Raw genomic sequence first — 27,521 nt, forward strand, 5'->3', positions numbered from 1 at the left:
TGTGATAATTGGCACTTCCTCAATATGGTGTTTTTAACTTTCCCTTACATAGAGAAATTCCTGCTTATTCGCATATAGTCTTAATCTAATCAAGAATAATGTCTGTTCTGTTTTATTTAGATGGCAACTGTATTCACATGGCTGACAATGGCATTGTGCAAAAGCTTGTAGACCTTCTAGACAGACACGTAGAAGATGGGAATGTAACAGTACAGCACGCGGCCCTCAGTGCCCTTCGCAACCTGGCTATACCTGGTACAATACTTTTTAAAAAAAAATTTCAGTAGTGATGGGAAGGAATAGAAAGACCTTATTGTTACACAGAAAACAGCATAGTCCATGATTGATTTATATAAGGGATGTATGATCAGTAGTATTCTGATTAAGCATGCGTGAGATAGGCATAAGGCTATCTTAGCTATAAGATAAGGCCAGGGACTAATGAAAGTAGTTAAAAAATTGGGCAGCCTAGATGGGCCAAAAGGTTTTTATCTGCCCTCACATTCTATGTTTCTATAAATCTGGGTTATGGTTGATATAAAACCTTTAATCAACCTTACATTGGCCATGTGATTTCTAGAGAATGCTACCATATTGTTTAGAATAGAGTAAATCACAGGTTATCAGGTATTGAAGTTGTGCATTAATTGGTGGGTCAAGTTCGTGTTTTTTCCCTGAACAATGTTATTTTATTCTACCTCTTGAGGTGTTTTATATCCTCTTCTCCCTTTTTTCAGTTGTCAACAAAGCAAAGATGTTATCTGCAGGAGTAGCAGAAGAAGTCTTAAAATTTCTTAAATCTGAAATGCCTCCAGTCCAGTTTAAATTGCTTGGAACACTGAGAATGCTGATAGATGCACAAGGTATATGCTTCATATGCTTCTATATCAGGAAAGTGCAAGTTGTTTGTATCTGTAACTTGTATGTTATAAGAGAGAGATCGAAGTGTGTGTGTATATTGATATAGATATATACCTGTGTGTGTGTGTGTGTGTGTGTGTGTGTGTATGAATGTGTGTGTATATATATATATATATATATTAATGAAAGGGAGAATGTTGATTGATGACTGATACTAAATATCATTAATAACCACAGCACAGTTTATACCGTTTTCCTGCCCTGGCAGCACATACAATAAATCTGTGTGCATGTGCGGACCATGGATTAGCAAGGAAAAAACATATTTCAGGATTAAAATTAAAAAAATAAAAATAAATATATATATATTATTTTTTTCTTTTTTTTTCTTCACATTTTTCATACAAAGTACAGTAACATCTCTTATTACAATATATAAACATTTTCCATTCAATCGGTAGATCGGTAGAAAGGAGATCCAAACAGTCAAACAGCCTGGTAAATTGTTTAAAGGACCACTCTAGTGCCAGGAAAACATACTTGTTTTCCTGGCACTAGAGTGCCCTGAGGGTGCCCCCACCCTCAGGGACCCCCTCCCGCCCGGCTCTGGAAAGGGGAAAAGGGGTTAAAACCTACCTTTTTCCAGCGGTGGGCGGAGAGCTCTCCTCCTCCGATCCTCCGCTTCTCCTCCCCGTCGGCTGAATGCGCACGCGCGGCAAGAGCTGCGCGCGCATTCAGCCGGTCACATAGGAAAGCATTCATAATGCTTTCCTATGGACGCTTGCGTGCTCTCACTGTGATTTTCACAGTGAGAATCACGCAAGCGCCTCTAGCGGCTGTCAATGAGACAGCCACTAGAGGAAATAGGGGAAGGATTAACCCATTCACAAACATAGCAGTTTCTCTGAAACTGCTATGTTTATGAAAAAATTGGTTAACCCTAGAAGGACCTGGCACCCAGACCACTTCATTAAGCTGAAGTGGTCTGGGTGCCTAGAGTGGTCCTTTAAGAGCAAATATCATTGACTGGAATAAACAAATTATTTCAGGATAAAATTTTGTATTTTTATTTGTTTATGATTGGCCATCAGGGCAGTATTTTTGCTTTAAAACGTTAGACTAAATAAATACAGTTTTGGTGTGTGTGTATTGATTTGATATTTTTGGATAAGGTTTTCAAATTTAATATTTCTGGATTCATGTTTTTTCTGAATATTAAAATATCAGGAAATAAAAAATATATATATTTAAATGTCAGAAGTGTGAAAAAAAATATTTGTAAAATATTAAATAATTTGAAAGGTGATCCAAAAATATTAAGTGTAGGCCATAATACAGGGCATGACAAATTTGCTTGGAATCTATAAGCCAGCTGAAAAGTTAGGAACCAAGTTTAGCTAACAAAACTTCCTTTTCAGCAAAAAAATAAAATTCTTAAAGGGACACTATAGTCACCAGAAGCTTAATGAAGTGGTTCTGATTTCTATAGCCTGTCCCTTCAGGCTTTTCAATGTAAACACTGCCTTTTCCGAGAAAAAGCAGTTTTTACATTGCTGCCTAGTAACACCTCTAGTGGCCGTCACTCGGACAGCCACTATAGGGGCTTCATAGTCCAGTACAGCACAGTTTGCAGCACCTACATTCAGCGTTTCCATGCTCTGCATAGAGGTGCTCAATGTACTTTTCCCATGCAATCAGAGGGGGGCTGGTCACCTAAACACACATACATACTGACAGACACGTGTACATACTGACTGACGCACAAACAGACACGCGGCTCCATTCCTCACAGACGGCTGGCCTCTTGCATTCTCCCTTGCCTTCTGCACTGATGAATCGTATTTTTTGAGGCCGGACATAATAAAACAATATAAGTCACTACTTTGTGTTATGGACAAGATTAATTTTAGCACAATGTTAGAAAGAGCAAAGATTTAAGAAGTCTCTGCCACCACATCTTGCATTTTCCCATTTACACTCAATCATGAAAGAAATATGCTGCCCTGAAGAGAGCACGTTTCAGTTTAACACACTGACATTCCCCTCTCCCGTCAGGTGTCACTATGTGAGTGAATGTCACACCAGGTGTGACTGTTCTAGTTTAATACTGCCTGGTAGAAATAATGACAAACAGGATCTAAGTACTGTGGAGAGGAGACATGTTGTTAAAATACACTGTGTTTTCTTTTGTTTGTTTTTTTGAGAATCATTTTATAAAATGTTTTATCAAGCTTGGCTTCTCATTCTTAAAATTTTCAACACTTATGTTATTTATTTATTTTTTCTCTCTAATGTGCTTAAAGCTGAGGCTGCGGAACAGTTGGGAAATAATGTAAAGCTAGTAGAACGCTTAGTGGAATGGTGTGAAGCCAAGGACCATGCTGGCGTCATGGGTGAATCAAACAGGCTGCTCTCAGCACTCATACGGCACAGTAAATCAAAGGTCAGTTCATGAGAGCAACATTATGAGATTATATATTTATGCATAATCATATTGGTGTTTATATTTTTATTTGGAAATACTCAAAAGGTTATTTCAATCAAATAGTTGTCTGAATTCAATAAACATACAGGTGCTCACTTAAGCATGCTTTCAAATCTGTAGAGTACATCATTGGTTCTCGAATTTTCTGGATGAGGCACACTTCAGGCACCCCTGCAGTTATTTTGAAAATAAACCTCTCCACAAATAAATGTGTGAGTGGAGTGCTCAACAGTATAAATAAACTTACCCCTATATACATACACACTATATGGGCAAAAGTATTGGAACACGCATCCTAATTATTGAATGTAGGTGTATAAATCAGACCCATTGCCAAAGGTGTATAAAATCAAGCACCCAGTCATGCAGTCTGCATTTGCAAACTTGAGAAAAAGATGGGCCGTTCTGATGAGTCAAGCATATACTGTGATAGGATGCCATCTTTGCAATAAGTCAGTTTGTGAAATGTCATCATAAATATAATGAAAATTATATTTAAATAACCATGAAACCTGTACCAGGAGGGTGGAGGGGGGAATTGTTGTACTTCTTGAACATCACAGTATACAAATGGTATTTTATTACCAGAAAAACTGCGTATTATGACATTCACTGTTAAAATACCATGCAGAACCTAAAAAAAAATTCTTAAAGGGATTCTTTAGTGCCAGTTTTCCTGCTTCTATAGGGTTAATAGCTCCCCCCTCACTCGCGCCACCCTCCCGCGGGGCTGAAGGGGTTAGAACTCCCTCAGCCCCTTACCTGAATCCAGCGCCGATTAGGACGCCCAGCATTCAATAACGAGTCAAAGGTCCGTTTGGATTCCGGAAGCTCCCCCAGTGGCTGTCTGGTAGACAGCCAGATAGGGCAAACTTAGAGCTCTGGAACTGCAATGTTTTACATTGTAGCACTAAGTGCAAAAAGGTCACAGCATCCAGACTTCATTAAGCTGAAGTAGTCTGGGTGCCTACAGTGTCCCTTTAATTATTCACACTTTTTTAATTTTATTTATTATTTTTTATTAGTACAAAAGGACAATTAGAAAAACTTCAATATGAAATAAGTATATCTTGGACAAAAATGACTTAATAGAATTATTAACAATATTCGAATACAAGAAAGACAATAGAAACATAGACTGTGACAACAGATAAGAACCATTCTGCCCATCTAGTCTGCCCAATATTCTAAATACTAGTCCATGGCCTTATCTGATAGTTAGGATAGCCTTATGCCCATCATATGCATGCTTAAACTCCTTTACTGTGTTAACCTCTACCACTTCAGCTGGAAGGCTATTCCATGCATCCACTACCCTCTCAGTAAAGTAATACTTCCTGATATTATTTTTAAACCTTTGCCCCTCTAATTTAAGACTGTCCTCTTGTTGTGGTAGTTTTTCTTCTTTTAAATAAAGTCTCCTCCTTTACTGTGTTGATTCCCTTTATGTGTTTAAATGTTTTTATCATATCCCCCCTGTCTCGTCTTTCCTCCAAGCTATACATGTTAAGGTCCTTTAACCTTTCCTTGTAAATGTTATCCTGCAATCCATGAACCAGTTTAGTAGCCCTTTTCTGAACTCTCTCTAAAGTATTAATATCCTTCTGGAGATACGGTCTGCAGTCCTGCGTAGGGAGGTCTCACCAGTGTTCTGTACAATGACATGGGCACTTCCCTCTTTCTACTGCTAATACCTCTCCCTCTGCAACCAAGCATTCTGCTAGCATTTCCTGCTGCTCTTTTACATTGTCTGCCTACCTTTTAAGTCAACAGAAATAATCACCCCTAAATCCCTTACCTCAGATGTTTAGGTTAGGACTTGATCAAATATTCTGTACTCTGCCCTTGGGTTTTTACGTCCAATATGCATTATCTTGCACTAATCCATATTAAATGTCAGTTGCCACAGTTCTGACAATTTTTCTAGTTTACCTAAATCATTTGTCATTTGGCTTATCCCTCCTGGAACATCAACCCTGTTACATATCTTAGTATCATCAGCAAAAAGACATATCTTGCCATCAAGACCTTCTGCAATATCACTAATAAAAATATTAAAGAGAATGGGTCCAAGTACAGATCCCTGAGGTACCCCACTGGTGACAATCCCATGCCTCGAATATACTCCATTGACTACAACCCTCTGTTGCCTGTCACTCCGCCACTGCCTTACCCATTCAACAATATTGGAACCCAAACTTAAAGATTGCAGTTTATTGATAAGCCTTCTATGTGCAACAGTGCGAACATAGAGTCCGTTTGGGTTATGTTAGAATTTGGTAATCACACAGTAACTCGTGTAGGTGTGATTTATAGGCCCCCAGGACAAATTGAAGAGTTAGATAATCTACTAGTTGAAGAAATAGCTAAAATGACAATGAAGGGGGAAGTTATCATCATGGGTGACTTTAATCTTCCTGATGTGAATTGGAAAACAAAAATAGCTACTTGTGCCAGGAGCACACATATTCTAAACTCCCTACTGGGATTGTCTCTAAAACAAGTCGTTGAGGAGCCAACTCGTAAAGAGGCCATACTAGATTTAGTGTTAACAAATGGAGATTTGGTATCAGATATTACTGTAGGTGAAAGTTTAGGATCCAGTGATCATCAGTCAGTGTGGTTTAATATAAGAACAGTGACTGAGTCACACCACACAAAAACAAAAGTTTTAGACTTTAGAAAAACAGACTTTTCTAAAATTAGAATATGTGTAAAGGAGTCATTATCAGACTGGATCAACTTAAATGGAGTCCAAAAGAAATGGGATTATTTAAAAGTTGCACTACTGAAGGCAACAGAAAATTGCATTAGGCTTGTCAGTAAAAGCAAGAAACCACTGTGGTACTCCGCAGATGTGGCCAAAATAGTAAAAAACAAAAAGTTAGCATTTAGTAATTATAAAAAAAACCAGAGTGAGGAAGACAGAATGACATATAAGATTAGGCAGTAAGAGGCTAAGCAAGTTATAAGAGCTTCCAGATCACACACAGAAGAGAAAATAGCACAGTCAGTAAAAAAGGGGGACAAAACTTTTTTTAGATACCTAAATGAGAAAAGAAAAGTAAAACAAGGATTAGTTAGATTAAAAACAAAAGAAGGAAGGTATGTAGATGAGGATAAAGGTCTAGCTGACTGTCTCAATGAATATTTTTGTTCGGTATTTACAGATGAAAATGAAGGAAAGGGACCTCCGTTAAGAAAAAGGATAAAGGAGTCATTTATTACACGTGAGTTTACAGAGGAAGAGGTTCTATTTCAACTGTCAAAAGTAAAGACAAATAAGTCAATGGGACCAGATGGAATACACCCAAAGCTATTAAAAGAGCTTAGTGGTGTACTAGCAAAATCATTAACAGATTTATTTAACCAATCATTGATAACAGGAGTAGTCCCAGAAGATTGGAAGTTAGCGAATGTTGTGCCCATTCACAAGAAAGGTAATAGGGAGGAGTCGGGCAACTATAGGCCAGTAAGCCTTACTTCAGTAGTGGGGAAAGTGATGGAAACCATGTTAAAGGTTAGGATTGTTGAACATCTAAAAACACATGGATTTCAAGATCAGAGACAACATGGGTTTACTTCAGGGAGATCATGCCAAACTAATCTTATTGATTTTTTTGATTGGGTAACTAAAATTATAGATCAGGGTGGTGCAGTAGACATTGCTTACCTAGATTTCAGTAAGGCTTTTGACACTGTTGCACATAGAAGGCTTATCAATAAACTACAATCTTTGATTTTGGATTCCAATATTGTTGAATGGGTAAGGCAGTGGCTGAGTGACAGGCAACAGAGGGTTGTAGTCAATGGAGTATATTCGAAGCTTGGACTTGTCACCAGTGGGGTACCTCAGGGATCTGTACTTTGACCCATTCTCTTTAATATTTTTATTAGTGATATTGCAGAAGGTCTTGATGGTAAGGTGTGTCTTTTTGCGGATGATACTAAGATATGTAACAGGGTTGATGTTCCAGGAGGGATAAGCCAAATGGCTAATGATTTAGGTAAACTAGAAAAATGGTCAGAGTTGTGGCAACTGACATTTAATGTGGATAAGCGCAAGATAATGCATCTTGGACGTAAAAACCCAAGGGCAGAGTGCAGAATATTTGAGAGTCCTAACCTCAACATCTGAGGAAAGGGATTTAGGGGTGATTATTTCTGATGACTTAAAGGTAGGCAGACAATGTAATAGAGCAGCAGGAAATGCTATCAGAATGCTTGGTTGTATAGGGAGAGGTATTAGCAGTAGAAAGAGGGAAGTGCTTATGCCATTGTACAGAACACTGGTGAGACCTCACTTGGAGTACTGTACACAGTACTGGAGACCCTATCTTCAGAAGGATATTGATACCTTAGAGAGAGTTCAAAGAAGGGCTACTAAACTGGTTCATGGATTGCAGGATAAAACTTACCAGGAAAGGTTAAAGGATCTTAACATGTATAGCTTGGAGGAAAGACGAGACAGGGGGGATATGATAGAAACATTTAAATACATAAAGGGAATCAACACAGTAAAGGAGGAGACTATATTTAAAAGAAGAAAAACTACCACAACAAGAGGACATAGTCTTAAATTAGAGGGAAAAAGGTTTAAAAATAATATCAGGAAGTATTACTTTACTGAGAGGGTAGTTGATGCATGGAATAGCCTTCCAGCTGAAGTGGTAGAGGTTAACACAGTAAAGGAGTTTAAGCATGCGTGGGATAGGCATAAGGCTATCCTAACTATAAGATAAGGCCAGGGACTAATGAAAGTATTTAGAAAACTGGGCAGACTAGATGGGCCGAATGGTTCTTATCTGCCGTCACATTCTATGTTTCTATGTAACAGTGTCAAAAGCCTTACTGAAATCTAGCTAAGCAACGTCTACTGCACCACCCTGATCTATTATTTTAGTTACCCAATTAAAAAAATTAATAAGATTAGTTTGGCATGATCTCCCTGAAGTTAAACCCATGTTGTCTCTGATCTTGAAATCCATGTGTTTTTAGATGTTCAACATTCCGATCCTTTAACAGGGTTTCCATTATTTTCCCCACTACTGAAGTAAGACTTACTAGCCTATAGTTGCCCGACTCCTCCCTACTACCTTTCTTGTGAATGGGCACAACATTCGCTAACTTCCAATCTTTTGGAACTGCTGTTAAAGGACCACTATAGGCACCCAGACCACTTCAGCTCAAAAGTGGTCTCGGTGCCAGGACCCTCTAGGGTTAACCCTGCAGCTGTAAACATAGCAGTTTCAGAGAACCTGCTATGTTTACAGTAGGGTTAAGCCAGCCTCTAGTGGCTGTCTCATTGACAGCCACTAGAGGCGCTTCTCACTGTTATTTTCACAGTGAGAAGATGCTAGCGTCAATAGGAAAGCATTGAGAATGCTTTCCTATGGACTGACTGCGCGCGCGGCTCTTGCCGCGCATGCGCATTCAGCCGATGACATCCAAAGGAGGAGGAGAGTCCCCAGCGCCGAGGGAGCCCGGCGCTGGAGAAAGGTAAGTGTTTAAACCCTTCCTCCAACTTCAGCCCGGCGGGAGGTGGGCCATGAGGGTGGGGGCACCCTTAGGGCACCATAGTGCTAGGAAAGAGAGTTTGTTTTCCTGGCATTATAGTGGTCCTTTAACAATGATTGGTCAAATGGGTTTGCTAGTACACCACTAAGCTCTTTTACGAACTTTGTGTGCATTCCATTAGGCCCATTAACTTATTTGTCTTAACTTTTGAAAGTTGAAATAGAACCTCTTCCTCTGTAAACTCACATGTAACAAATTACTAATTTGTCCTTTTTCCCTAACGGAGGCCCCTTTCCTTCATTTTTATCTGTAAATACTGAACAACAATATTCATTGAGGCAGTCAGCTAGACCTTTATCCTCTTCTACATACCTTCCTTCTTTTGTTTTTAATCTAACTAATCCTTGCTTTACTTTCCTTTTCTCATTTATGTATCTAAAAAATGTTTTGTCCCCTTCTTGGTTTTTTACTGACTGTGCTATTTTCTCTTGATCTTATGTGATTTGGAAGCTATTATAACTTGCCTAGACTCTTTCTGCCTAATCTTATAGATCATTCTGTCTTCCTGACTCTGTTTTTTTTTTTTTTTTTAAATAATTCCTAAATGCTAACTTTCTGTTTTTTACTATTTTGGCCACATCTGTGGAGTACCACAGTGGTTTCTTGAATTTTTTGCATTTACTGACAAGCCTAATGCAATTTTATGTTGCCTTCAGCAGGGCAACTTTTAAATCGAATTTCTATTGGATTCCATTCAAATTGCTCCAGTCTGATAATGACCCCTTTACACATATTCTAATTTTAGAAATTCAAGTCTTTTTCTAAAGTCTAAAACTTTTGTTTGTGTGTGGTGTGACTCAGTCACTGTTCTTATATTAAACCACACTGACTGATTATCACTGGATCCTAAACTTTCACCTACAGTAATATCTGATACCAAATCTCCATTTGTTAACACTAAATCTAGTATGACCTCTTTACGAGTTGGCTCCTCAACGACTTGTTTTAGAGACAATCCCAGTAGGGAGTTTAGAATATGTGTCCTCCTGGCACAAGCAGCTATTTTAGTTTTCCAATTCACATCAGGAAGATTAAAGTCACCCATGATGATAACTTCCCCCTTTGTCATTTTAGCTATTTCCTCAACTAGTAAATTATCTAACTCTATTTGTCCTGGGGGCCTATAAATCACACCTTATCGAGTTACTGTGTGATTACCAAATTCGAACGTAACCCAAATGGACTCTATGTTCGCCCAACTAACTTGTATTAGGCTAGATTTTATGCTATCCTTCACATACAGGGCCATCTCTCCCCCTTTCTTGCCATCCTTGTCTTTTCTATTTAAAGAATACCCTGGTAATACTATGTCCCAGTCATTTTTCTCATTATACCATGTCTTAGTAACAGCGACTAAATCTACATTATCATTTGCCATTCTTGCCACAAGTTCATGTATCTTATTCCCAAAACTGTGAGCATTTGTAGACATGACTCTAAGCTTATCATTTTTTAACACACATGCTACAAGCACCTTCTGTCCTCGTTTTGGGTGGCAATTGGATTGAGGTTTTATCACACTCTTAGTTTAAATACATCCTAGCAAAACCTCTGAACTGCTCACTGGGAACATTTGTTCGCTTTTGAGAAAGATGCAAACCATCCTTTTTGTACAGTTTATTTCTGGAGATGCACCGAAATGAAAATTCTGGGCCGAAACCGAAAATTACTTTTTTTTTTCCCAAATGATTTTAAAATAGTTTTTTCTATAATTTTATTAAAATTAGACTATTAGACACCATGTGGGAGATGGTGACTGGTGACAGAGTGACTAAGGGAAGGGGTGACTGGTGACAGTGAGTGATGGAGGGAGTGACTGGTGGCACTGACTGAGGGAGGGGTTGACAAAGTGACTGAGGGAGGAGGTGGCAGAGTGACTGAGGGAGGGGGTCACTGGTGACAGTGACTGAGGGAGGGGATGATTGGTGACAGTGACTGAGGGAGGGGATGATTGGTGACAGAGCGAGGGTGTTGGAAATACCATAGCTTCTATCTCCATTACTGACGATGAAGGGGGTGCTCAGTTACAGAAAGTTGCTGAATACAACTGAATTAACATTTAATTTTATATCACAGCCATTACAAACACATCTTTGTTAAACATTGGGGAACATTTTTAACCACATAAAAAAAAATAAAAAATATTAAATTAAGAATATTACAGGGCAGCACTTTTCCTGTGAGGCCCACCCACTATGTAGAGATGAAGTGTCCAAAAAAATGGAAGTTTCCATTCACGAAAAGGGGGTGTTTTTTTTTTTGGTTCTGTTTAACCCCTTAAGGACCAAACTTCTGGAATAAAAGGATTCATAGCTGCTCTGTGGTTTCCTGTATTACCTCCCACCCCTGTTTGCCGCACATATTGCACATAGAAGGGGCCACCTGGTGGGTGGGTCTGAGAGCAGAGTCCTGCTCCCCGCTCTCCGCCGGTATCAGAGACTCCCCTCCGCCGCCGGACTCGGATGGTGAATCTCGGGATCCCAGGTAATAGCTGGGAAGTGAACAGCAGCCGCGTTCAATGGTTTCCCTCCCCTGTGGGATTCCCTTTGACAGGTACCGTCCGGAGGTCCTCCCTGTCCACCATTTCCCACCAAGGCCGGTCCCTGCGGGCAGCCCAGACTGGGGACACCGGGCACAGCCCGCTCACTGCTCATCTGGAAACGGCACAGGAGTGGGATCCGTGTCATGGGGGTTGTCAGTGGGGGCAGTGCCGGGTGGGGGGCTGTCAATAGGAATTTAAAGTTTTGGCAGATTTTACAGATTTTCGGCCGAAATGGGTTAGGTCCATTTTAGGCCGGAAATTTCGGTGCATACCTATTTATTTCCATTCCAAACAGAGCTACCATGAGAAATTAAGCCAAATCCTTGCTCCCGACACCATTCACCAAGCCACAAGTTAAAGTCCCTAATACGCATCCGCCTGTCGTTCTGAGTGTTATGAACATGCAGAACTTCAGAGAATGACAGCGTGGAAGCAACCTGCCATATATCATTGGCAAAAACACTGAAAACTTTCTTTACCTCTGAAACCTCATTGCAAGCCAAGTCATTTGTCCCTAGATGGACAAGTACATCCAATTCCCCTTCCTGCTTTGCTTGCTTAACAATATTACAAATACGTCTCCTGTCTCTGAGAGCAGTAGCTCTGGGAAGGCATCTCACAAGACCACCATTGTCCATCTCCACACCCCATGATAGAATCCCCTAACAACTGCATTCTAGGCCTCACCATAGTCTCCAAGCCTGTCTCCATAATACCACTACATTCGGTGCGTGAGCCTGTCTCCACAACACCACTACCCTCAATGCCTGAGCCTGTCTCCATAACACCACTACACTTGGTGCCTGAGCCTATCTCCATAACACCATTACACTCTAAAAGTGCTGCAAATGAATTATGTAGAGCAAAAGATTGTGCTATATGCCTTAAGTCTACCAGATCCTTCAGTAATCCAACTGCCATTCCCAATACGTCTCTGCGGTAGTGACTTTGCAGCAGTTGCAGCCTGAGTTTGTTTACCAGATAATTTACAAATCTCAGACTTTAAAAAAACAATCGCCTGTCGCAATATAGACAACTGTCTACAGATTAGACAGCATCCAAATCTCCAAAAAGTGGAACGTGAAACAAATGCATAACAACTATTACACTGGACCAAGTCTGCCATTTTAATGAGGTGAATAATTTAAATCAAACAAATATTATTATTTTTTGTCCTCCTGTATATCTCAGATTGCCTCCAGTTTATCTCCAGAATACCTCCAATCACACACTTTGAAGCAGCAACCAAGTTATATTCCCAGTAGATCTAGGGAAGAGTCTCTACAAGCATGTCAGGATCTGTAAGCAAAAAGGCCAATTGTTATTTGATAAGATATAAATGTGAATTATCTATTTCAACCTCGTTTCCCCTTTTACTTCCTGTTTTCCATTGTTTTCCTTTTATACTTCTTTTTTCATCTATTCTATTCCTACATTTCCTCCTCTTTCCCTTCCTATCTCTATTTCTCTTCCTTCCTTTCACCTCCCTTTCTCTTTTTTGCCCTTTCCTCTACCATATCTTTCTCCTTTCTCTATCTCTTTTTCTTCTGTTTTAAATCATCTGTGGATTAATAGCATGTAGCATACATACATACATACATAAAAACAAAAACATACTATTCATTTAATGTCCTTCAATTTGCTGAAGGAGGAAGCTTTTTGGATTTTATTCATATAAAATCGTTTCATATATAAATATTTGATGTGAAATAAAAGCCCTGTTTTTTCTCAACAAAAATATGTGTGGGTGCACTTAATATGAAATATGAGGTAAATTATGGCTGAACAGACATATTGTGCAAATTCTAGATTTTCTTTTGGTTCAGAACTTGTACAATTGCTGCCATCCTTAAGGGCTGAAGACTGTGTCATAACTTAATTGTTCTTAATGTCTGTTTCATTCTATAAGTTTATATTCATCCTTAATATTTGTATGCATGGCTTGGTTGCTTTGTTGCTATAGTTAAGCTTTAAGAAAGACTAGCGGTATACTTTTGTAAATGTGACTATAGAGTCATGTGCACTTAATGAAAATGCTGAATTCAAAAATGCCATGTGATTAAATAATTACATGAAATTCTATGTGTCTATGGGGCTCTGATAACTCCCCTTGCATCTTTTACATAGTTACTTTCAGCCTTCCTCACATATTCCAACTCTCTCCTTGACCCTCTTCAGTCTGGCTTCCGCCCTCTCCACTCTACTGAGACCGCTCTTATCAAAGTGACTAATGACCTAATCTCCGCTAAATCCAAAGGTCACTACTCCATATTAATTCTCCTTGACCTCTCTGCTGCCTTTGACACAGTTGATCATGCTCTCCTCCTTCAAACTCTTCAATCACTCGGTCTCTGTGACTCTGTCCTCTCTTGGTTTTCCTCCTATCTCTCCCAACGCTCATTTAGTGTCTCCTTTTCCAAGGATACCTCCTCCCCTCGCCCTGTCTCGGTTGGAGTTCCACAAGGCTCTGTCCTTGGTCCCCTTCTATTTTCTCTTTATACTGCCTCTCTTGGAAAACTTATTGCCTCTTTTGGATTCAACTACCACCTGTACGCTGATGACACTCAGATATACCTCTCCTCACCGGACTTCTCCCCGGCCGTCCTGCAACGTGTCACTGCTTGCCTCTCTTCCATCTCTGACTGGATGTCGTCACGCTTTCTCAAACTTAACCTCTCTAAAACTGAACTCCTTGTCTTTCCTCCTCCTAATACTGATCCTCCTCTCTCACTCTCCCTTCAAGTCAGTGATATCCACATAAGTCCATCCCTACAAGCGCGCTGTCTTGGCATCATACTTGACTCTGGTCTCACCTTTGAGTCTCACATCCAGTTTGTTGCCAAGTCCTGTAGGTTCCAACTCAAAAACATAGCCCGCATCCGCCCCTTTCTTACGCAAGATGCTACCAAGGAGCTTGTCCATGCTCTAGTAATTTCCCGCATGGATTACTGTAACCCTCTCCTGATTGGTCTCCCCAAAAGCCGTACTGCCCCGCTACAGTCTGTAATGAATGCTGCAGCTAGACTGATTTTCCTATCCAGTCGGTCCTCTCACACCTCGCCCCTCTGCCAGTCCTTACATTGGCTCCCTGTATCCTATAGGAGTCAATTCAAAGTGCTAACCCATACATTTAAAGCACTGAACAATTCCAACCCCTCTTATATCTCTTCACTGATCCAGAGGTATGCCCCTCCTCGTACCCTCCGCTCTGCCCGCGACCACCTCCTGACCGCTGCTCGCACCCGTACGGCCAACTCACGCTTGCAGGACCTCTCACGGGCGGCTCCTCTCCTATGGAATAACGTGCCTACTGCCATCAGACTCTCCCCTAGTCTTCAATCATTTAAGAAGGGCCTTAAAACCCATCTCTTCAGGAAAGCGTATGGCCTCCCAGAGTAATCTCTCCCTTACATACCTGTCGCTTGCTCTCCTATGGGATAGTGCTTTGCTCTCTCCTCCAGCTCTGCTTCACTCCTACTTGATATTTCCTATCCTAATGTTTCTAATACCCCACCTCCTATAGACTGTAAGCTCATTTGAGCAGGGTCCTCTTCAACCTATTATTCCTGTAAGTTTTCTTGTAATTGTCTTATTTATTGTTACATCCCCCCCCTCTCAAAATATTGTAAAGCGCTACGGAATCTGTTGGCGCTATATAAATGGCGATAATAATAATAATAATAATATGTTTTTGCTGTTGATCCAAAAGAAGGCAAAAATCCTAGTCTGAAGCGCTTCCAATTTTGCAACAAACTAGGAAAGAATTCCTTCTTGACCCCAAAATAGCAGTCAGATGTCTCCTTGGATCAAGCAGCTATTACTCCACTAATTAGAAATGATATTCCTGTATGTTATATTTTTGCAAGTATTTATCCAATTGCAGATTAAACATCTGTATGAACTCTGATAAAACCACATCTTCAGGCTGAGAATTCCATATCCTTATTGCTCTTACTGTAAAAAGAAAAGTAATTTTCTTTGCCTTAGATGAAATCTCCTTTCTTCCAGCCTAAATGCATGACCTCATGTCCTATGTATAGCCTGGTTTATGAATAGATTTCCAGATAATGGTTTGTACTGGCCCCAAATATATTTGTATAATGTGATCATATGCCCTCTGAGGCATCTTTTTTTCCAAACTAAAGAGATTTACATTTTCTTTGTGACTAAAATGCTCCATTCCTTTAATCAATTTTGAAGCTTGTCTCTGCACTTTTTCTAGTGCCATGATATCCTTCTTTAGAACAGGTGCCCAAAATTGCACAGCATATTCAAGGTGTGGTCTTACCAGCGATTTATAAAGAGACAAAATTATATTTTCATCCCGAGAATTGATGCCCCTATTTATACATGACAAAACCTTACTGGCCTTAGCAACTACAGATTGACATTGCATATTGCTGCCTAATTTGTTGTCTATAACAATTCCCAAATCCTTCTCTTGTGTGGTTATCCCTAATTCACTACCATTTAGGGTATAAGTTGCTTGTGCATTCTTGACCCCGAAGTGCAAATTTCGTCTGCCATTTTAGTGCCCAGACCCCCGATCTATCCAAATCCCTCTGCAGCAAAGCAATATCCTGTTCACATTTTATTACTTTACAAAGTTTTGTGTCATCTGCAAACATTCAAACATGGCTTTCAATGCCTATTTCAAGATAACTTATAAATATGTTAAATAGAAGCGGTCCCAAAACAGAACCCTGAGGGACACCACTTACCACTTTTGTCCAGCCTGATAATGTACCATTAATGACAACTCGTTGTACTCTAACCTTAAGCCAATGTTCTACCCAAGAACAAGAATAATCATCTAGACCAATTTCTTTTAGTTTGAAGACTAACCTATTGTGAGGAACTGTATCAAATGCCTTAGCAAAATCCAAGTAGATCACATCCACTGCAGCACCCTGATCTATACTTCTACTTCTTCGTAGAATGCAATTAGGTTAGTTTGACATGACCTATGTTTCATAAAACCATGTTGATTATTGCTAATAACAAAGGTCTTCCCAATGAATTCCTCAATATTATCCCTTAATAGCCCTTCAGATATTTTCCCAGTCACAGAAGTTAAGCTCACCGGTCTATAATTTCCAGGCAAGGATTTTGAACCCTTTTTAAATATAGGAACAACATCTGCCTTCCTCCAACCCTCTGGTACAATACCTGAAACAAAAGAATCTTGAAAAATTAAATACAGAGGTTCACTTATTTTCCCACTTGGCTCACTTAAGTACCTGTGGGTGAATACCGTCAGGCCCCCGGAGCTTTATTTACTTTAATTTTCTTTAACTGCTTGTCTCGTGTCATCCAATCACAAATTATCTGCAAGTTTTTTGCAGAAATCATTTGCATATCTCTTGCCATAGAATCCTCATTAATATATACTGAAGAGAAATAGTTATTTAAAATGTCTGCCTTTTCCTGGTTTTCATTAGCTAATAGACCCATCTCTGTTTCCAGTGTACCTACACTTTCATTTTTTTATTTTTTTTTGAATTGATGTACTTGAAAAAGATTTTGGGATTGGTTTTGCGTTCTTTGGCTATCAATTTCTCATTTTCTAGTTTAGCCACTTTAATTGCCTTTTTGCAAGCACTATTGTCTTCCTTATATCTTATATAGGATGTCTCTGATTTGTCCAATTTAAATGCTAAAACTGCCCTTTTCTTAGGTTTAATCTCATTTTACTTCGCTACTAAGCCACATTGGTTTCAATTTGTTTTTTATATTTATTAACTGATGGTACATACTGAGAAATGTACCTTTCTAATATTTGTTTGAATAGTTTACATTTATCCTGTTTTTTTCAGTTTATGCCAGTCGATATGTTGTAGAGTTGCCCTAATCTTATTGAAATTGGCTTTTTTTTTTAATTATAAGTTTTAGTATACCCCACATGCTTTTGCTTTTTTGAATTTCTTTCAAAAATTACCATATTGTGATCACTATTTCCCAAATGCTACCCTACTTGAATGTTGGTCTTAATATTTTGGTCTCCACTTCATGGTATGTGAGATGTATGGGTATTGGATTTTTGAATAAAAGGAGCACTTTACTGATAAAAGATAAGAGATTACTTCTACATAGTTAGATTTACGGGACCTCTGGTAAGAGTAAAATAAAGAGGTTTTTACCCATCAACTATCCCCCAAATGCTTCAGTATTTCTTCGGCTACTATTCCTCCCTGGCTGAGATCATCATTACTGATGATTTTAGCATATCTACTGCTTCTCTTTGGGGGAGCACTGCACCAATCAGTATCTCCTCTTAGAGATGCATTATTCCAGTCTCTATGTGGAGTTTTAACAACTATTAGCCTTTTTTGACAAAGCCTTTTTTTTTTTTTGTGATGCTTTGTGCCAACTGGACATCATGCAGTATTGATGAGGATCGTGACATTTTGTGCACTTTGTTTCTTTTGATGGCTTGATTTTTCTTTTCTGTAGGATGTAATTAGAACTATTATTGAAAGTGGTGGCATCAAGCACTTAGTCACCATGGCAACCAGTGAGCATGTAATAATGCAAAATGAAGCACTCGTTGCTCTGGGATTAATCACGGCATTAGAACTACGTGAGTATTTTGAAACATAATATTGTCTGTCATTTATGAGTTTGATTTTGCAACCGATAAATTCTTGTGCCTCCTAAGATTCAGATTTCTACAGTTTATATTAATAATGCTAGTCTAATTATATATGTTACGAAGATAAATGGTCATTTATTTGAAAGGCATATGCTGTAAATCACAAATCTTTGCTTCCTCTGCTGTGAGCTATGCACAGACCCGGATGTGGCTTGTCCAATTACAATGTTTCTATGGTAGAGCTGAGCTTATCACATAATTCTCTGCACAGCATGGGCTTCTTACAGAGTTTAGTAGTTTTCTTTTCTTTCTTTTTTTTTTTTTTTTTTTATATAAGCAAAAATAATAGGGGTTTAGTTACAGAATCTGATCATACATTGCACAATCCTGCCACAACATCAATGTACCCCATCTTTGGCGGGTCCTACTCTAACAGCTTAATGTCTACTCTTATGAGATGAATCCACTTACCGTATATACTCGAGTATAAGCCGAGTTTTTCAGCACATTTTTTGTGCTGAAAAACCCCAACTCGTCTTATACTCGAGTCACTGTCTGTATTATGGCAATTTGCATTGCCATAATACAGACTGGGGGCTGTGGGGGCTGCAGAGCGTTTACTTACCTCTCCTGCAGCTCCTATCAGCTCCCTTCTCCTCCGCGCCGGTCCGTTCAGCACCTCGGTCCGCTCCCAGTGTAAGTCTCGCGAGAGCCGCGGGGGTCATAGTGCGGCCGCGAGACTTACACTGTGACCTGTCAGAGGTGCTGAACGGACCGGCGCGGAGGAGGAGGGAGCTGACAGGAGCTGCAGGAGAGGTAAGTGCTTCCTGCCAGCCCCCTCCTACACAGTGCCCATCCACTGGACCACGAGGGAGTGAGAGCCCCCCTCCCTGCCATGTATCAAGCAGGGAGGGGGGACGAAATTATTTTTAAATAATAATAAAATAATAATAAAAAAAAATAATTAAATAAAATAAAAAATAATAATAAAAAAATTATTAAAATAATTTAAAAAAAAAATTATAATAAAATTGCCCACCCCCCACCAAGGCTCTGCAACACACACACACACTGCACTCATACACACGCTGCACTCATACACACACGCTGCACTCATACACACACGCTGCACTCATACACACACGCTGCACTCATACACACACGCTGCACTCATACACACACGCTGCACTCATACACACACGCTGCATTCATTATATGCACACACTGCATTCACACACACACTGCATTCATTATATACACACACTGTAAATAAATATTCAATTACTATAACTTTTTTAGGATCTAATTTTATTTAGAAATTTACTAGTAGCTGCTGCATTTCCCACCCTAGTCTTATACTCTAGTCAATACGTTTTCCCAGTTTTTTTGGGTAAAATTAGGGGCCTCTGCTTATTCTCGAGTCTGCTTATACTCGAGTATATACGGTACTTGGGAAAAAAATTCCATCTGGGGCTCTCTGCAGTACAAGGGTAAATGGGGTCCTGGAATGAGGTACCTGTGGACAGGGAGGGGTACAAAACCAAGGAGTTGGCCTGACTCCCAAATAAATATATAAAAAACTCAGGGGTTTTGCACTCACCTTAACATGCATTAATGGGGTGCTGCTGGGGCCAATTCATTGTACAAGAAACAAGATTAAAGGGACACTATAGTCACCCAGACCACTTCAGCTCAATGAAGTGGTCTGGGTGCCAGGTCCCTAAGGTTTTAATCCTTCAGATGCAAACATAGCAGTTTCAGATAAACTGCTATGTTTACATTCGGGGTTAATCCAGCCTCTAGTGGCTGTCTTCCGGACAGCCACTAGAGGCGCATCTGCGACAAGGATGCGAATTTCGCATCCATCGCGCAGAGGGTCCATAGGAAAGCACTGATGTCGGATGGGGAGGAGAGGTCGCCAGCGCTGAGGGAGCATGGCGCTGGAATAAGGTAAACTGCTGAAAGGGTTTTAACCCCTTCAGCTCCACGGGAGGGGAGACCCTGAGGGTGGGGTCACCCTCAGGGCACTATAGTGTCCGCTTTGTTTTCCTGACACTGTAGTGATCTTTTAAGCACAATCACTAATCCACTAAACGGCAACTTCAAAGCTCATAGATTGTATTAGTTTTTTTTATTTTATTTTTTACGTCTAATTTAGGCAAAAATAATGGGGGTTTAGTTACAGTATATGATCATACGTTGCACAGGCCTGCCACATTGTCAATATACCCCATCTTTGGCAGTGTGGCATATTTACCATAATTGCAGTACTGGTTGCTATTATTTATTTATTCTAAATCATGATATGAGAGATGTTCTACTTCACAATTTGTTTTTTTTTTTTTTTTTAGATATTATTCATTTTCACCCATTTCACAAACCTTCACAAAGACTTTTTTTGTCTCTTGTAGAAACAGCAGAGCATGATCTAGAAAGCGCCAAGTTAATCCAGGTCCTACACAAACTGTTGTCAGATGAAAAAAGTGCTCCAGAGATTAAGTACAATTCAATGGTCCTGATCTGTGCTGTCATGGGCTCAGGTAATTATAATTTTTTATTTTTCTTTATTGTTCATGTAAAACTACAATATAACTTGCCATATTAATGATTTGTGAACATATTTGTATTTGTCGTTGTGGATAGTTGGCAAAAGCATTTCACAAGATAGACTGTAAACAAATGAAAATGTATTTTAAAGTGTATTCAACAAACAAAATAGTAGGGGGAATTTGAAAGGGCTAAATATCACTTAGTGAGTGCTGCAGTTCTCTAGTCGCTGCTTCTACTGTGCTAGTGCTGGCTAGATAACTGCTGGTGTGTTGCAGAGATCTCTGTATAGCTGCTGACCTTGTTCACAATCTAAGTGCATGTCTTCTGAGCAATGGTATGGTTTCAAATATCGCTAACTCATTAACATAAAAGAACAAGCAATAGAATAGTGAGTTTATGGCTCAACAATCAGTGCTTCATCCAGAAAACCGCTTAACACATATCCAGTGCACATTTCACCAATATGGGATTCATCGGGGGGGGGGGGGGGGGGGGGTTGTGCATACAAATCTTCTCTTATAAGGCTGCATCCTTGTAGCAATTGCTTTATAATCAAGTACATTTTAAATTAACTTTTATGTATGCTTATATATATATATATATATATATATATACTTCAGTCCAAATTGCATTGTATTACAGTCTCTTAATGTTCCAAGTGTTCAATCAGAAGTAGATTTATCCAATTATTGCAGGCATAATATAGTTTATATAATGTGAACTTACTCTGAAAATAAAGACTAACTTAAAGGAACACTAAAATCACTCAGTCCACATCATCTCAACGAAGTGATATGGGTGCAGTGGCCCTGTCACTTTAACCCTACAGTGTAAAACATTGCAGGTTTTATTTCGTAATTGTGGAAACTGTACTGAGACTTAAATCCACCCTGGCAACTGTCTTCCTAAGAGCCAGTAGAGGTGCTTCCTCCTCCAGACCAAGTAAAACTCTGATTGACTTTGATTGGAGGATAGTGGTGTTGCGTCACACATGCACATCTCCAATCCATGCTTTTCTATATGAAGTAATGGATTGGAAGAGATTGAGATGTTTTCATATGAGGAGCTAGAGGCACTGCAAAACAAGGTGAGTAATATTCAAGTAAACGTTTTAAACTCAAAGGGAACCTGTAATCCCAAAATTGCAATTGCTATTTTTGGGACTATTGGTTACCTTTAAAGGACCACTATAGTGCCCCCACCCTCAGGGGCCCCCTCCTGCCGGTCTGGATGGAGAGGAAGGGGTTAAACTTACCTCTTTCTCCAGCGCCGGGTGGGGAGCTCTCCTCCTCCTCTCCTCCTCTTCGGCTGAATGCGCATGCGCGGCAAGAGCCGCGCGCGCATTCAGCCAGTCTCATAGGAAAGCATTCACAATGCTTTCCTATGGACGCTGGCGTCTTCTCACTGTGATTTTCACAGTGAGAAGCACGCAAGCCCTCTAGCGGCTGTCAATGAGACGTCCACTAGAGGCTGGATTAACCCTATTATAAACATAGCAGTTTCTCTGAAACTGCTATGTTTATAGAAAAAAAAGGGCTAACCCTAGCTGGACCTGGCACCCAGACCACTTCATTAAGCTGAAGTGGTCTGGGTGCCTATAGTGGTCCTTTAAGGAGGACCATTTATTGTAGGGAACATGTACACAATATTAACATATTTCTATTAATCTCTTGTTTATATTTCTCAAGAGGTTTAACAAATTTAAACCTCTTTAGTTTTAGAAAAATGTCAGGGGGTCAATACAAACCATTGTGTTGAAATCTATTCACAAACAGGGCTATACATACATGCGTTTAGACCAGGGCCGTCTTTAATATTGATTGGACCCTGGGCAAAGCATTTGCTTGGGCCCCCTGGACCCTGTACACCCTCCCCTGGCGTGCACTCACGTTATCACCCTTAAAGGGACACTATAGTCACCTGAACAACTTCAGCTTAATGAGGTTGTTTAGGTGAGTGCTACAGCTACCCGGAGCCTTTTTCTTGTAAGCACTGTATTTTCTGAGAAAATGCAGTGTTTACATTGGAAGCTTGGAACACCTCTTGTTGCAGTCAATCAGACGGCCACCAGAGGGACTTCCGAGTTCAGAGGCCCTAAAAAGGCCTCTCGTCCGATGCATTCTGGGTGAATGCATCAGACGGGCTATCAGCACACAAAGCACTGTGAACGCGCTTTGTGTGCTGACAGCCTGTCAGCACTGCTGTGGGCGTGGCTTCAGCTGACAGCTGAAGCCCGAACCCACAGGGATGCTGTCTGGCCACAATAGTGGTTGAAGGGGGGGGGGGACGGACCTACTCTCCTCCCCCCCCCCCCCCCCCCCCCGGCCCCCACCCCTGAGCGGTGGGTGGGGGCCCTAAAAATAAGGGGGGCACATACTGCCCCCCGGCCCCCACCCCTGTGCGGCGGGTGGGGGCCCTAAAATTATCAATAAGGGGGGACCTATTGTCCCCCCCCCCGGCCCCACCCCTGTGCGGTGGGTGGGGGCCTTAAAATAAAAAATAAGGGGGGGACATACTGCCCCCCCCCCCGGCCCCCACCCCTGTGCGGCGGGTGGGGGCCCTAAAATTATCAATAAGGGGGGACCTATTGTCCCCCCCCCGGCCCCCACCCCTGAGCGGTGGGTGGGGGGACCCTAGTTAACCCTCCCCCCCCCCAAAAAAACTTATCTCCCTACCTACCCCCCTCACCCTAAAAATAATGAGGGGGGACCCTTTAACTAAAAACCTGTAAAGAAAAAAAAATAAGATAAAAACAACTTACCATTCGATGTTTTCTTTCTTCTAAAATCTTCTTTCTTCAGCCCCAAAAAAGGCCAAATAAAAAGCCATAATAACCGACGCAATAAAAAAAAAAAAAAAAAAACCCGAGCGCAAAAAAAAATAATCCATCTTCACCCATGGAGGGCTCCGCGCAGACTGAGCTCCGCCGGGGGAAGGCTTATAAAGCCTTGCCCCGCCCTGCAATTAGGCTAAGAACACTCTGATTGGTGGGTTTAAGCCAATCAGAGTGCTCTTTGTCATTTTACAAGCGTGGGAAAGTTCTTTGGAATTTCCCCACGCTTGTAAAATGACACAGAGCACTGTGATTGGATGGATTTCAAGCCATCCAATCACAGTGCTCTTTGTCATTTTACAAGCGTGGGAAAGTTCTTTGGAATTTTCCCACGCTTGTAAAATGACACAGAGCAATGTGATTGGATGGCTTGAAATCCATCCAATCACAGTGCTCTTTGTCATTTTACAAGCGTGGGAAAGTTCTTTGGAATTTTCCCACGCTTGTAAAATGACACAGAGCACTGTGATTGGATGGATTTCAAGCCATCCAATCACAGTGCTCTTTGTCATTTTACAAGCGTGGGAAAGTTCTTTGGAATTTTCCCACGCTTGTAAAATGACACAGAGCAATGTGATTGGATGGCTTGAAATCCATCCAATCACAGTGCTCTGTGTCATTTTACAAGCGTGGGAAAATTCCAAAGAACTTTCCCACGCTTGTAAAATGACAAAGAGCACTCTGATTGGCTTAAACCCACCAATCAGAGTGTTCTTAGCCTAATTGCAGGGCGGGGCAAGGCTTTATAAGCCTTCCCCCGGCGGAGCTCAGTCTGCGCGGAGCCCTCCATGGGTGAAGATGGATTATTTTTTTTGCGCTCTGGTTTTTTTTTTTTTTTTTTATTATTGCGTCGGTTATTATGGCTTTTTATTTGGCCTTTTTTGGGGCTGAAGAAAGAAGATTTTAGAAGAAAGAAAACATCGAATGGTAAGTTGTTTTTATCTTATTTTTTTTCTTTACAGGTTTTTAGTTAAAGGGTCCCCACTCATTATTTTTAGGGTGAGGGGGGTAGGTAGGGAGATATTTTTTTGGGGGGGGGGGTGGGGGGGAGGGTTAATTAGGGTCCCCACCCCCTTTGTATTTAGGGCCCCCACCCACCCGCAGGGGTGGGGGCCGGGGGGGACAGTAGGTCCCCTCCCTATTGTGAATTTTAGGGCCCCCACCCACCGCTCAGGGGTGGGGGCCGGGGGGGACAGTAGGTCCCCCCCCTATTGTGAATTTTAGGGCCCCACCCACCGCTCAGGGGTGGGGGCCGGGGGGGGGGGGCAGTAGGCCCCCCCCCTTATTGTGAATTTTAGGGCCCCCACCCGCCGCACAGCCGTGGGGGCCGGGGGGGGACAGTAGGTCCCCTCCCTATTGTGAATTTTAGGGCCCCCACCCACCGCTCAGGGGTGGGGGCCGGGGGGGGGGGGCAGTAGGTCCCCCCCTTATTTTTTATTTTAGGGCCCCCACCCGCCGCACAGGGGTGGGGGCCGGGGGGGGGACAGTAGGTCCCCCCCCTTATTGATAATTTTAGGGCCCCCACCCGCCGCTCAGGGGTGGGGGCCGGGGGGGGACAGTAGGTCCCCCCTTATTGATATAGTTTTAGAAAGCGAGCTGAGCTGTCAGTCAGACAGCTCAGCTCGCGAACGCGCATTCCGCGCACATGCGCGGTAAAGCGCTCAGGTTCTTCATAGGGCGGCTGTCAATGCCGCTCTATGAAGAACGCGATTGGTGCAGCGCGAAGCCGCGCATGCGCACCACATCGCCCTGACGCTTCTCTCAGAGAAGCGTCCTATTGGGCCCCGCGATTTCGTCATTTTGACGAAAAAGGGGGCGCGGCCTGGCTGGGAGCTCGGCGCTGGAACGGAGGTAAGTTTTTAATATAAAAACACCTCAAATTTTTTTTTAATTAAATGTAAGTTCATATAAAAGAAAGAAGGAAGGCTGGGGGACCTGTCTTTCTTGCTTTTATATGCAGACTATAGAGTCCCTTTAATACAGTGGCAACCTAAAGTAGAGAGGTGCAAGAATATTTTTTTGGGCCTCCCTATTGTCGTACAACTCCAGCAATGCCTTGACAGCTGAGGCTCTACCATTTACCCATGTTTGCAGGTTTGTATTTAACACTAAGCAGTTTTTGTATGTTTCAATGTAAACAGGTTTTTGTATGGAATATGTTTGTATGTGGTGTTGGCGTTTAAATGTAAGCATGTATTTATGTCTAGTGTTGGTTTTTGAATGCAGGGGTGTGTATACATATAATGTTGGTGTTTAACACAGACGTGTATTTGTATGTAGTGCTGAAGCTTGAATGCAGGGGTGTATTTGTGTGTAGTGTTAGCGTGTGAATGTTGAGATGTATGCACATATACACACACAAACACACAAGTAGATATAGACACACTGACACATAGATACACAACCTGACACAAATTCCGATACACAGACACACATACCAGCAAAATACACAAAGACAACATACAGATACACACTGACACACATACAGACACACCGATACACATCCTGACATACACAAAGATTCAAACACTGACACACATGCAGTTACACAGACACACATATACACACCTGACACACTGGCAGATACACAGATACACACACAGACTTCATACAGATACACACACAATGACAACATATAGATACACACACAGATATACAGACACATAGAGACAGACATACTTACACAGACACATAAACTGACAGACATACTGACACACACACTGACAGGCATACAGACCCACATACTGACACACACACACTGACAGACATACTGACACAAATACTGACACTGACACATACACTGACACATACACTGACACATACACTGACACATACACTGACACATACACTGACACATACACTGACACATACACACTGACAGACATACACTGACACATACACACTGACAGACATACTGACACATACACTGACAGGAATACTGACACACTGACACATACACTGACAGGCATACAGACCCACATACTGACACACACACTGACAGACATACTGACACAAATACTGACACTGACACATACACTGACACATACACTGACAGACATACTGACACATACACTGACAGGAATACTGACACATACACTGACAGGAATACTGACACACACACACTGACACATACACTGACAGACATACGACACACACACTGACAGGCATACGGACACACACTGACAGACATACTGACACATACACTGACAGACATACTGACACATACACTGACAGACATACTGACACATACACTGACAGACATACTGACACATACACTGACAGACATACTGACACATACACTGACAGGCATACTGACACACACTGACAGACATACTGACATACACTGACAGACATACTGACACACACACTGACAGACATACTGACACACATACTGACATATACACTGACAGGCATACTGACAGACAAACTGACACACACACTGACAGGCATACTGACAGGCATACTGACACACATACTGACACGCATACTGACACGCATACTGACAGGCATACTGACAGGCACACTGACAGGCACACTGACAGGCACACTGACAGGCACACTGACAGACACACTGACAGACACACTGACAGACACACTGACAGACACATTGACAGGCACACTGACAGGCACACTGACAGGCACACTGACAGGCACACTGACAGGCACATTGACAGGCACACTGACAGGCACACTGACAGGCACACTGACAGGCACACTGACAGACACACTGACAGACACACTGACAGACACACTGACAGACACACTGACACATACACTGACAGGAATACTGACACATACACTGACAGGAATACTGACACACACACACACTGACACACACACTGACAGACATACACACACACTGACAGACATACTGACACACATACTGACATATACACTGACAGGCATACTGACAGACAAACTGACACACACACTGACAGGCATACTGACAGACACACTGACAGACACACTGACAGGCACACTGACAGGCACACTGACAGGCACACTGACACATACACTGACACACACACACTGACAGACTTACTGACAGACTTACTGACAGACTTACTGACAGACTTACTGA

At 41.4% G+C, this 27,521-nt stretch overlaps 1 protein-coding gene across 2 annotated transcripts in view; it reads left to right on the forward strand.

Annotated features, from left to right (window-relative positions):
• The window catches only part of RAP1GDS1 (Rap1 GTPase-GDP dissociation stimulator 1), a 138,429-nt gene that overhangs the window by 108,194 nt on the left and 2,714 nt on the right, over positions 1-27,521 (forward strand). For both annotated transcript variants that reach the window (XM_063458611.1, XM_063458612.1), the window contains 5 exons: positions 121-255; positions 738-863; positions 3,165-3,304; positions 17,919-18,045; positions 20,469-20,597. In XM_063458611.1, the coding sequence (XP_063314681.1) occupies positions 121-255; positions 738-863; positions 3,165-3,304; positions 17,919-18,045; positions 20,469-20,597 (657 nt within the window). The remainder of the gene's footprint in view (positions 1-120; positions 256-737; positions 864-3,164; positions 3,305-17,918; positions 18,046-20,468; positions 20,598-27,521) is intronic.

The sequence above is a fragment of the Pelobates fuscus genome, chromosome 6, assembly GCF_036172605.1.
Source record: "Pelobates fuscus isolate aPelFus1 chromosome 6, aPelFus1.pri, whole genome shotgun sequence".
In the NCBI taxonomy this organism is placed as follows: domain Eukaryota; kingdom Metazoa; phylum Chordata; class Amphibia; order Anura; family Pelobatidae; genus Pelobates; species Pelobates fuscus.